The 13,331-nt window shown below is 39.2% G+C and overlaps 1 protein-coding gene across 1 annotated transcript; it reads left to right on the forward strand.

Moving 5' to 3' along the window:
* Positions 1-976: 976 nt before the first annotated feature.
* LOC139744915 (adhesion G-protein coupled receptor G2-like) lies at positions 977-13,131 on the forward strand. Its single transcript, XM_071655331.1, has 12 exons — positions 977-992; positions 1,397-1,681; positions 3,889-4,008; positions 4,436-4,563; positions 5,043-5,189; positions 5,762-6,137; positions 6,603-6,805; positions 7,875-8,039; positions 9,737-9,846; positions 10,548-10,810; positions 11,043-11,109; positions 11,571-13,131. The coding sequence occupies exons 1-12, from the start codon at positions 977-979 to the stop codon at positions 12,136-12,138; spliced, it is 2,448 nt and encodes an 815-aa protein (XP_071511432.1). The 3' UTR covers positions 12,139-13,131.
* The last annotated feature ends 200 nt before the right edge of the window (positions 13,132-13,331 follow it).

Below are 13,331 nucleotides of genomic sequence, written 5' to 3' on the forward strand. Positions count from 1 at the left end.
TGAGTGTACGATCTTTGATGGTATCCACAAAAGCAAAAAAGAAAAACAAAATTTACGTACCCCCTAGGCAATTACCCCTATGATTAGTGTCTACGGGAATTATTCAATGCAAGGGTTGAATGCAAATGTCTACTGCACCAGTATTCGGCCACCAACGAGCGCCGCAACGTCCCCGGTGCAATTTTGCACCAACAGTGTAGAGCGCGATGCATTTTCAGCGGCCTTGCACACGCATTGACATTGAGCGCGCATATCGTGCAGTGTGACTGCGACCGAGCAAAATGCTCCTCCAACGAAAAAAACAATCAATGTTAATTTGAAAAATCATCAAAATACGGGCCAGTTTGTGATGACGGAGAACGAACTTTCATAAATCTAGAAGGACATAGTTCCTCAAATAGGCCTAAACGTAAATTTCGGAATTCTTACGAACATTTGAGCAGCGAAGTCGGATCGTTGGGGAGTTTATGTCTTCGTATGGTAGCGGAAAATCGCAAAGTGAGAAACGGGAAATTTTCGGAATGGTCACTATACCATGGGGTCAAAACTTCAAGGTCACACAGAATTTGCAAGGGTCAACCGATTATCACCAAAATCTAATCGATTCTTTCCTGTCAATATCCAAACATTCCCTGAACATTTCGTGCAAATCCGTTTACCCGTTCTCTTGTTATCTTGTACACAAACAAACAAACAAACAAACAAACAAACAAACATACAAACAAACAAACAAACAAACAAACAAACAAACAAACAAACAAACAAACAAACAAACAAACATACGGAACCCTTTACATAACCCCCTGCCGATTTTCATCGGCGTGGGTAACAACTAAATGTACACAGAATAACAATATTAAAAGAACGTAACAATCAAAAAATACGCAGGCGGTATTAGTAGATTCCCTGGTAGAGAGAAAACTTAGGTTTCTCTTCAAGTGGAATAAAGAACAATAAGAGGAAAAGCAAGAGTAATATGAAGGAAAGCAAAAGTAAAAAGAAAGGACGACCTTTATGAAATTTCAGCTCGGAGAGTTGTACGTATAGGGCACATAATTGAAGTGCGTCTTCCGCACGCATGAACGCCATGTCCCCAAGATGTGAATAGGGCCTAATCTTCTATCATTTCTTGAAAATGCCAGGTCGCGCGCTTTGTGGCTGATATGAAATAACAATATCATTTAACCCCTGTTTTCAGTCTCACGAATCAACGAATAAATGATGAAATATATATCTGCCTGTGATTTTTAGAAAGAGAACCCAGTGACGAAAATAGAAAATGCTGCCTGCATTAAGACTGATAGTGAGTCTGTTAAGGATAATCATGGCATTCTATATACCCAATATTCTCAGTTTGTTTACACTTTCTTTGTTTGATGGTTTGTTTGCTGCTAAGAGCCTCCACGGGAAGACATCATAAACGTCACGTTCCAAGATTATAACTACACCGAGACTCGATTCGATCTTCGCATTGAATGCCACGTGGACGAAGGAGACCAGCCCTACCCACCGCTGAACTGGTTCAGCATCTCTGTAGATGAAAGCTTCCAACAATCGGGTCCTTCCGCAGTATTCTCATTCTCCTCAGCTGATGTTCAACGGACCGGGTGCCTTCCAACCCGTTGCACAGCAGGCAATGGTAACGGAAGTACTACTGCGATTGGTATCTTCTGCCAGGATGGTAAGTTTTCCATATCCAGGCCATCACTGATCACCAGGGCTGGAGGGATGGGGAGTTGAGATGGGATTATCCCACGAAACCGACACCCTGAGTCATTCAGCCCACGAGTTCGACATAGAAAGAAGGTCCACGAGTCACACAAGTCCGATACAGGCAAATATAAGGCCCATTAGTTCGACACGAAACAACCCATAAGTTCGGCATTCTCATGTGCCTTTGTTTGTTTCATTTCCATCTGAGAAGATGGCTGCATGGATAGCCCATATTCAACTGCAATATAGTTGGTGTTGGGGTCCGGTTGGATGTAAGTCGGGACCACTTTACCGGGTTAAACACCCTGCTCTTTGCGATGAATAAATGAAGCGGGATCCTTTACGTGCATGAGTTTTGACTCTCTCACACACGGGACCTCCATTGTGTCCTATCCGAGGGACAGAGTGTTTTGCCTCTTACTGAAGGGATCGAGTGTATGATTAAACACAACATTTCTCAGTGGGACCCGGGAATCGAACCGGGGTCCTTTTGGATCGTTAGGCAGACACGCTACCAACTGAGCTAAGTCACCATACACCCTTGTTTGATTAATGTCGAACTGTGGGCTGTATGACTCGTGAGATGTAACTCGTGGGTTGAGTGACTTATGGCCTGTATGACAAGTGTGCTGTGTGATTCGTTGGTCTCGGTCTCGTGACGTGCACCCGTTGATAATTTATGTTGAACTTTAAATCGTTTCCATATATAATTCTGTAGTAATAGGCTCTACATGTTCAGAAGCACTCACACTTCCTATAAATCTGTGTCGTAACTCCCCGTGTGACAAAATAGATCGCGCTTCTGTCAGTGGATTGACGTTAAATGTAATTTTCAGCTCAACATTTAATCCTTTGCGGACAATTTCTGCGATGTATATTCTATAAAGAAAAAGAACCACAGAAAGAAAAATCGAACCTATAGTTTCCTCCCGGAAAAAGAATGAAAGTGATGTTGCAAACATTCCGGAATGATTTTACATTAAAATGATGCATTATTATAGCTTTCTGCACAATGTGACATATGATAATACTTTCGAGGAAAACCATTTATCACAATGTCTTAGCGCTAAGCACTTTGATTTCATGAAGGCTATATGGTAGACCAAGTTCATAATATGATTTCTGTAGAACTTGATAAGGAAGGTATCATGGCTATCTGATCGTAAGACAGGATGTAGAAAAACGATTCGTGAAATGAGAGCAACTGAAGGCGAATAAGCAATTACTTGAGAATCACTTGGAGATGAACCAAGTTGGAATAGGGTCAGACTTTAAACCACATTTGAATATTGTATGGTTGTATTATGTACTGTTCATGCTGGTTGTGTAAGAGCGCCATGAGCATCATTCTTGATGGACTTCAGCGCATTATAAGAGGCCACTATTATCATTATTATTATTATTATTATTATTACTATTACTATTATTATTATTATCATTATTATTATCATTATCATTATTGTTATTATTATTACTATTATCATTATTATTATTATCATTATTATTATCATTATCATTATTGTTATTATTATTATTATTATTATTATTATTATTGTTGTTGACTGTATGATTTCTTGATATAGGCAGAAAACTTTCTTTATCAAAAAAAAAAAATGATAATCAAGTGATGATCTCTTCAAGGTCTTGATCACTTGGTTTAATGTTCGCGACATTTGCCCCCTGAATCATAACGATACTCTTTTTTTTTGTATTTAACTAGAAAAGAAAACTGAGATAAAAATTTGTCTTTTATATTGACATGTATCATATAGGCTTTACCTCTATCATAAGAAAATATATTGGCCCTTTTTGGGCTGCCTGTCCCCTATTGGCGGGGACAAAAAGTTAGAAATCAATAGACATGGGTTATTTCAATTGAATTAATTGATTTTCAGTTGCATGAACAATAGGGAATAACATTTTTTTTTCACGTATAAATCTTTATAATACAATGAAGATATTTTCAAATATTACACGAAATGGAGCCTTTTTGGTACCTATCCAATACTGGAAGTGAAAAAAAAAAAGTTGGTAATTGATAGATTTGAGTTAGAATTTTAAAAAAAAATGTAAATATTCCTATCCTTACACTGTCCAATGTAGATAGGAACATACCAGTGCGAGATTATAATATATCATGGGATTTACCTATCTTTTGATCTTCCCCCAAATTAGTGACGTCATGCGCTCGCGATCTTGAGAAGTTATCTTCCGGTCATCTGGCGAGCTTCAACGTAACTCGAATCGGGGAAACGGCAGTCAGTTCATATCAGTGTGACGTCAACACCACAACAAGTAAGATAGTGACGCAGCAAGATTAAAACAAACAAACAAACAGACTGCTCTATTTGCTCTGTCGAAGTATCAAAAGCAATCTTTCCGACATATAGTATTGGGCTTATCCCATCGTCTACCCAGATTAATTTTGTGTCGGGGTGTGTGTGTGTGTGTGTGTGTGTGTGTGTGTGTGTGTGTGTGTGTGATATTATGGAAGCCCTGTTAAATGAATGACTCACACACCACTGCAGTTTAGTGTTCGACATTCATAGCATGATTAGCTCTTAAAGTGATATCTAACGTCATTGATCAAACAGGAAACTGGGATGCAAGTAGATAATCTGATTTTTTAGAATTGAAAATGAACATTATTTGTATAAATGATTGAATGTGATGCTGCTATCTATATTTGTGGTTGTACTTTTGGCTGCTATCTTGTGTACAGCGATTAACTACAGAGTAACTCGGGAGTGCGTGTGGGACCGGAAGGGAAACTTCCGATGGCTTGACCCGGTGTACACACCTTGCGAGCAGTTTGAGAGCGCTGGTGAAGCTCTTAAGCAACTTGGCAATGTAAGTTCATGGAGGGCCTTAGAAAAAGAGCATAGAGTCTCAAAATATTCTGACAAAGAAAATTACAACTCGACCTGTACCATTAGACTATTAGCAAGTGCTATCGCGTATCTTTACTTAATCGAAAGCTCTAAAGAGCTTTCGATTGAAACGTTTGATATAATCATAGTGCCAAATCTTGGTGTCAAAAGGAGAATAGTTCTGATTCTAGTACTCGTATCAGCCTTTCAAGATTATATAAAATAAGTCTTTCTCTATTTCACTGTAAATTCATTTGAACTGTGGCAAACACACTTAAGACATGTCTTCATACAAAGAAAAATAAAAACAAACATGCCAGAGTACACTACCTTATATGGCGATGCGACTCCAATTGCTGCCTAATATTTCATTGTACAGAGGAAAGCTGAGAGATTTACCAGGTATGTGATAATAAGAGAATTTACATATGATTGTGTGATTCATGTATTTTACTACAGGAAGACATTACACCTGATGAAGCAGAATCGGTGTCCGATGTTCTTGTAAACCTGACGTCCGACACAACGCAGTTGGAAAGTTCTCAGGCTCTGCAAGATGTTTCTAACATCATAACCATTGTCATCAGCGTGTCTGCAACCCCGGAGGTAACCAAATTTGCCTTTTTTCATAGGGTGAATTCGACCACTAGCTGTAAGTTCTGTTATCGTAACATTTATTGGCATTTTCTTCATGACATTTCTCATTGGGTATCTAGTGAACTCGCCGGTGCAGACGAAAGCCGTATCTGAAGAATACGCGTTTACGTACATCACGTCACGTAACGTAACGTAACGTCACGTCACGTCACGTCACGCCACGTATAGAAATCCTTGAACTGCATTTGCCAACGGTGTTCTCAGAATGTCACATGTATAGCTATATTTATGAATCGTGTACAGTGTATGCAATTAAGGGTACCTCATAATGAACGTTCTGCCGTGTTAGATGTGTTAGAAAAAACCATTCCTCATTAGTAATAGCAACAACAGTACGAAGGTCCCAACCAATCTCGTCACTCATGATACCAACAAAAGACTACAATGCGCGTCATAACAAGCAGACAACAGGGGAATGATAAACAATAATACCGGTATGCATTGTCACTTTTGATCACGAGCCCGGAGGTTGAGTTGCCATACAGGCACACCATTTCTCTTTGCTTTCCTTTGCCCATCAGGTGGCCGAAAATGTCATTGACGCGGTCAACAACATCCTGGAACTTCCGGAAAGTACGTTTCAGGAGGCCAGCAACGATGCGGCTGCTGATGGTGATGGTGGGAGTGGCAATGTTGCAAACAACATCCTTACTTCAATCAACACCCTGACCGCAGCTGTCCAGAACAATTCGAATGAGAACTTCACGTACAGTGGCGACAACATCGTGGTTGCCGCCGTCAAGGTGAATCGCGCGACCTTTCCCCTCACGGCAAAGGTTGGGTCGACACCCTCAAGAGGAGACCAATTTAACTTCACGGCCAATAGTGTCAGTCCCGTCACAGCGAACGACGCGGCTTCGGTGTCTCTCCCGGAGGCCATTCTCGACTTAGTACCTGGTAATTTTTTTTTTCTTTTTAGGTTTATCTTTTAGTTTATCTTCGCCAAGCATTTAAAAAATATCCAGAGCATACATTAAGACGAGAAGGTACAAAATATAAAATACATAATTATATGGAGGACGTAGTCAAACAACATACAATTTGGAATAATGTGACGGTATACGAATATTAGTAAAGGCAACGCAATTGGTGGGAGCAAGAAAAGAAAGAAAAAAAAAACACTGTGAATAGCTGATTTATGTGCTACGAACAAACCTGCATACCTTTATTAGAATATGAAATATCAGTTAGGCCTACATTGACAGGGCAGGACAATTTAAAACAATGCAAACATAATCACAAGAAAAACTCAAAGAGCTCAGGATGTTCATTACTATTAAAGAAAACAACAGAAAAACACATAAAATGTGAGTCACTGCCAGAAGATTAGTTTACGTATCCCCAATTTGTTTTGTATAATAGAGAACAACCAGGACGTCGCCATTAGCGTCTTCTTGCTTGACTCACCGAAGCTGTTTCAAGACACACGGAACACAACTTCATTGCCGGTGACGGAGGCACAACCCTTTGTGGCATCCTCTATCCTGTCAGTGACCATAGAGGGCGCCAAAATCTCTGGTTTGCCGGATGACAAACCGGTGACATTGCAATTTCCTGTTAATCAGGTAAAGCTATAACACTACAATACATGTAATCGTGTATTCGCATGAAAATAAAATGATTATGCCTCATGTGAGCATTTAGGCAATTTCTGTTGGTTTTTTTTATAAGTCACTTACCACTGCCGCAAACGACGTAACTCACAAACCACAGAGATGAAGAAATATAAAGGAGAAGGCCAGCAATATCACCAGAGTATACAACCATATCAAAAGGGACGTTACAAAGTTTAGTTCACATTGTCGGTGTCAAGAAAATAATTTCGACCCAGATAGTGTTCATGACTAAAGACTATACGCGCTGCAACTTGATAATGAGTTTGTCTTCTGCTCTTTTCTTTTTCCTGTGAATGATAAGAACGTATACCAATCACATGCTAGTAATAATTCCTATAGTTTATGAACAAAGGACTACGATGCGTTATAACAATCATATTTAGACAACAGGGGAATGTCAAAGGACTCCGTTTTATACACATATTATATATTTAGTATGATTCCCCTACAGGGCGGGCGCAGTGTTTTCAAAAGTGTGGGGGCCCACTTCCGGGTTTCATGAGCTAACAAGCAAAAAAAAAAAAAAAAAAGGTCCTCAGCCCATCTCTCCCCGTCCACTTCCGGGTTTCTTCACCTGACAAGCTAAAAAAAAAAAAAAAAAAAAAAAAAAAAACGTCCTCAGCTCATTCTCTCCCCTTCCATTTCCGGGTGTTATAAAAAAAAAAAGGTCTTCAGAGAAAACACATAACATTACCGCCGCCATACTTCAAGATCTCTATCTATTTCTATTTTAGTGCCACTTACGTACTTCCGGGTTGAAAAAAGTGTGGGGGTCCAAAGTGATGACACCTTATAATAATGTATTCCTTTGTATGGTGCACAAAAAGTGTGGGGGCGAGCCCCCACTGCCCCTTCGGCTGCGCAGGCCCTGCCCTATTCCAGCTCTGTGCATGCTCTGAGTTTCACCTCCTGATTCAAGTAATCTTTACCACCCATGTGGTATAATCAGAAGTCAATGATTACAAACTGACGAACTCTATACACCCTCGACCTCTCCGTGATCTTTCATTCTTCCTAGAGCTACGTCACTAGCAACCAATACACCGCTCGATGTGCCTTCTGGAACGCCACGGACAATGGAGGGGCGTGGTCAAGTGTGGGCGTGACGACACGGAAGACATCCGATAACGACGGGTTGATCATATGCGACAGCTATCATCTTACCAGCTTCTGCGTCCTGATGGTAAACTTGTACTGCTGTTTTCGTTGCCATGGTATTTATTTTAAGTATCATTTTACTATCGATAACATAACGATGAAATGGATGGTTAGCTAAGGAGGATGGCGATCATTTTCTTTGTTTGTCCTTTTTTGTTAAAATCTTTGTTATTATAATGGAATTCGTAATAATCACTATCTCTTATCTCTATTATTGCTGTTATCCAAATCGTCATCTTTGTGACTCAGGCAACATACATAAGAATTGTTAAAGATTATCGTTTTAAAATACGATTGTTACCATTTTCACTGGCTATGGACGTTGCAGCGATTGTAAAGTTCTATAGTCATTACTAAGATTCATGCACGTTGAAAGATCAAGAAGAACAGTCACAAAGTTTTACATCATCATGAATGCCGTAGAACAAAGTTTTTGTAATTTATCAGTGTTTGTGTCCATGTTTCGATAAAATTTAGAACTGTTTAATGGTAAAGAATGCATTGTGTGCATATCGTAGAATATAATGTAGCAATTTGTTAATTGTTCTGATTATTTTTTAAATCAAGAATTAAAAAGACAGACTCTACGTCTAATTCTGAATGACTATGTTGACCAGTAATAGGAAAATCCCGTGAAAAACTACAACAAACACACACACATACACACACACACGCACACACACACACACACACGCACACACACACACACACGCACACACACACACACACACACACACACATACAAATTGTAAACTTACTGTGAGTTAAAGACATACAACATGGTTGTAAATACGAAGAAAACTCTGCGTATTTACCCCGTAATTGGCTAAAACAAGCCATAATGGGTGATGTGACGAATTATGCCATTTCCTCTCATCACTATTTTTCATTGGCTTCTACATCAAAATATCAAATCAAATATATTTTTGATTCAGCTCAATTCAAACTTTATTTTTCACTTTTTATTCAACAGATTGCACGAAGAAATATGTGAAATTTGAGATGCATTGTATGGAATGATACACAAGCATCAAAGAGTCACAACATATTCATGTCTGTAGTCAGTACAAGAAGAGGTATGATATATAGAAACATATTTATACATTCTGCAAAAAAAAAATGGAGGTATCCACTTAAAAGACTTTATCATGCTTGAGCTATATGTAAGTACCTCAGAGGGAAGGGGGAAGAGGGGGTAAAGAGCTTATAACTACAAAGAATACGGGAAAATGAGGAAAGAAGGGAAAAAAAGAAAAAAGGAAAAGTAAGTGGTAAAAAGGAAACAGAGAATAATGGGGGAAAGAGATGAGACAGTTTAAACTAAAAATAGCCAACTTGGCCAAGATCAATGCAAATACATTAAACGTCAAAGCCCACAGAGACTATTAGACATAGCAGGACATCTGTAATATAGCGTATTTAAAAAGCGACTCAATGGCACAGGGAACTCGAGATATATTTGATAGATCATCACTACCTCAAATTTAGGTGTGGATTATCACCTACTTTACCGTTTCGTGGAAACATGTCCAAATGCAAAAAACAACAACACACAAACAAACAAACAAACAAAAAACAATCAAAACTTTCCTTTAAAGTCTTTGTTTTCGTTTAATGAAACTCCTCCCCATCCGTCTCTTTGTTCTCAATCTATATTCAATAATTAAAGTCAACGTACAAACATGGAGTAATTCTTTCCTCTAAATATTGTCGCCATGACAGGACACGCAAGGAAATTTCGAATCCCGCGCCCTGTCAGTGATAAGTCTGATTGGGTGTATCTTCTCTGTCGTCTGCCTGGTCATCACGTTAACCATTCTCCTCGGAATCAGGTTGGTTTCCATGGTTACATGTAGGGATTGTATAGATTTGGTTGAGACGGGGCTTCAGGTTTCCAACTTTTTTGTGTGTGAGATGATGGGAAGCCTATATAGCTCTCATAAAAAGTGACAAAGACACAATCCTCAAGAGAAATTCAAAGTTAAAATCGGCTTTGAAACGGCTGAGATGTATAAGAAAAGTTGGGAACCTCCTATAGGACTACTTTCTTCCACTTTTTCTTGGGATATCTCAGTCATTTCATTACCGATTTTCGTCAAATAAACTTTGAATTCCTCTTAGAATTGTTTGCTCTTTGATATTTCACGAGAGGTGTCTAATCATCCCGCAAAAAAAATTAAAAACTAAATCCCTCATCATAACTAAAACTATACAAAACCTTTAACATTTAGAGTTTAAGAAGCCCAGAGAAATTGCAATTTGTGAAATTATGAAATTCCTCCATGACAGATTTAGCACTGTTTCTTTCAGTCCTTCGCTCCTCAGGAAATAATTCCAATTACACGCCCTCTCAGTACATATAATAAGCCTACTTGTTTACCATACTATTCTATACTAAAATATACTATGCCACACTATATTATACTGTTCTATACTATGCAATAGTGCATACTATACCATGAACTATATACTATGTACTATACTATGATATACTATACTAACAGTATCATTATCTACTGTACTTTGAATACAGGAAGATCCGCAAGAAGCAACCGAACCAAATCCTGATCAATCTCTGCTTTGCTATGCTCGGTCTCTATCTCGTCTTCGCGGTTGGTAGCGATAAGAGTCACTGGGGACACGGATGCACCACGGTCGCCATTTTGTTGCATTTCTTCTGCCTTGCCTCGGTCACGTGGATGGGGGTGGAGGCATTCAACATGTACCTCATGTTCGTGAGAGTCATGAATGTCTACACCTCACACATGATCCTCAAATGCTGCATTGTTGGCTGGGGTAAGCCGCAATCATACATTCCCTATACATGGCGTTTTGCGCATTGCTTTATTTGCGTGTGAAATATCATAAATCCATAAGCATCTTCAAAATGACAGATTAAAGGCTGCTCCATTTGATAGATAATGAATAACTTAAAGTGATGACAAGCTGCCATTATGATAGATAAAGCAGAAAAAAGCTGTGATTTCACTCGTATCTCTCATTATCATTTTTCTCTCCCTCCCCGCAGGAGTACCACTTGTCGTCACCGTTGTGTCCGTTGCCTCCAAATGGTCGGCGTACCAACACAAAACTTAGTAAGTGAGCGATGGGTTTATCACAATCATGCTGTATCACTCATAGTCACACATTACCGACGCATTGATCAACAGAAATACTCGTCAATTGAGTAGTAAAACGAAACATGACCAATTATGAATATCACTCATTAAAATATCATTATAGTGATGGCGATAATAATAATAATAATAATAATAATGATAATAATAATGATAATAATAAATGATAATAATGATAATGATAATATCAATAACATTGATAAAAATAATGATAATAATCATCATCATTATAATAATAAGAATAATGATAATAATGATAATAATAATAACAACAAAAGAATTAATATGTATACGTGGCAGGGAAATCATTGTAACTGGGTAAAAAAGAATTTCATCTCAAAGAAAGAACAATAACCATGCAACACATCATCGTCACAGCTGTTTCTTAATAAACTTTATTTCTCTCTCGATTGGCCCAGCTGTTTCGTGGAACCAGGACTGGCCTTCTATTTGGGCTTGTTACTTCCTATCGCGGTCATTCTCGCCTTCAACAGCGCCATATTCGTAGTCGTCACCTACAGACTGACCTGCGGTCGAAAGGTTGTCTCAAAGGCAAGCGCGCTGGAAAAAGACGGTGATAAAGTCGCCAGGATGCGCGCCGAGGTCATCCGCCGCGCACAGAACGCAATCGCCATCGGTACGCTTCTTGGCCTCACGTGGGTGTTTGGCTTCATGGCTTTGGGCGGTGCCCGTCTCTTCTTCAACTACATCTTCGCCATCTTGAATTCTCTTCAGGGAGTTTTCGTCTTTCTGCTCTTTGGGATGAGACAACCGGAGGTTCGGGACCTGCTGAAGGCAAAGAAGGGCCACTGTATGAGTCGGGCTCGGGGAAGCGCTGGCGAAAGACGGAAAAGTAGCGGCTTTGATGTTAGTACCTTGCCTCGCATGACAACGCGTGCTTCTGACGTCACATTGCTATCCTACTCGAAAAAGCCGTCCATTTGTGCCGAAATGAGTGACGGAACAAAGACAACATCCGAAATCTAAAGCCATCAATTTTGTATGACATCGCGGGGAAAAAAAAGACAGAATTGGCAAAATGGCGCTAGATTTATTGATGCCAAATAAACGAATGGAAAGTGGCCAACAGCTACAGAAATAGATCGTAGTATCGATTATTTTCATCTAATATCTTTATTCATTCATCACGCCATACATCATGACACAGGTTATCTACAACTTACAACATACCGCCGTGTATCGTGCTGTTTTAATGTGCAAAGAGCAAGAGTATATAGATAAAGCATTGTGTCGTAACAAGTCATGCGCTGTCATTGTCATTGTGTGTACAATATTGTAAATGCACAGATCTGGTAATCTTGCCATTGTAACCAACATGTAACTTCTTCTCAACCTGTTCATAAGCCGACACAAAATTTTAAGGTAAACTTATCAGTATATAAGCATCATGTCATTTCCAGTACATAGTAGAATTAATGAATATGCCTATGTAATTCTTTCTTAAAATTGTCTTTATGATTCATTAAAAAAAGACGAACTGTATTATTTCATGCTGCTCAATAACACTTATAGGGGCTACTTTTCACGTGTACTTTTAGTTAATGACATCAGCATTAGACGTACATAATCTCGCCAAACATGATTATGTATATAATAGGGAATCAAGAGAGCATCACAAGCCTATATACTAAATGACTCATGTTCTTTTCAGTGAGACCCGAAGACGCCATGCGATAGTAAAATAAAGTGCGAAAGTTGTGAAAAGGGAGATGGACTGAACCAAAGGAGATGATAAGGTATACTAATCTTATGGTTACCTATGATTATTATGTTTCCTTATGGCTCAACCTATATACCCGCTGTGATTGCCCATGTTGAATCTTTGGATGCGTGTATGCCTTGATAAGCTAGCAATAATGGCATGATCAGTTGTCAAGAAGGAATGGACGTTCGTATAAGGGCGTGATCAGCGTAAGTTTGAAAACTCTGCTTGTGTCAGGAAAATTGTTGATTAATCAGTCCTTTTTTCCCCTCCGCCCTGAAGGGCGCCGGGAGAATGTTCCCGGCTTGTCCGTACGTCCGTACGTCGGCCCTACGTCTCAAAATATGCGTAACACAATTTTGAGTACATGGATCGGATGTGTCAATGATCGGTATGCATGCGCTGCTTGTATCATGGCCATCATCAATGAACATTGAAGGTCAAAGGTTGATGAACA

This window comes from Diadema antillarum, unplaced genomic scaffold (genome assembly GCF_040938485.1).
Source record: "Diadema antillarum isolate AM-2024a unplaced genomic scaffold, OU_Dant_1.0 seq00001221_RagTag, whole genome shotgun sequence".
Classification (NCBI taxonomy): Eukaryota; Metazoa; Echinodermata; class Echinoidea; order Diadematoida; family Diadematidae; genus Diadema; species Diadema antillarum.

Bases quoted from the DNA above. Each gene is read 5' to 3' on its own strand.
- LOC139744915 (XM_071655331.1), top strand. The intron at 1,682-3,888 runs GTAAGTTTTCCA...CCCCCAAATTAG, and splicing joins TGGTATCTTCTGCCAGGATG to TGACGTCATGCGCTCGCGAT. The intron at 9,847-10,547 runs GTTGGTTTCCAT...CTTTGAATACAG, and splicing joins ACCATTCTCCTCGGAATCAG to GAAGATCCGCAAGAAGCAAC.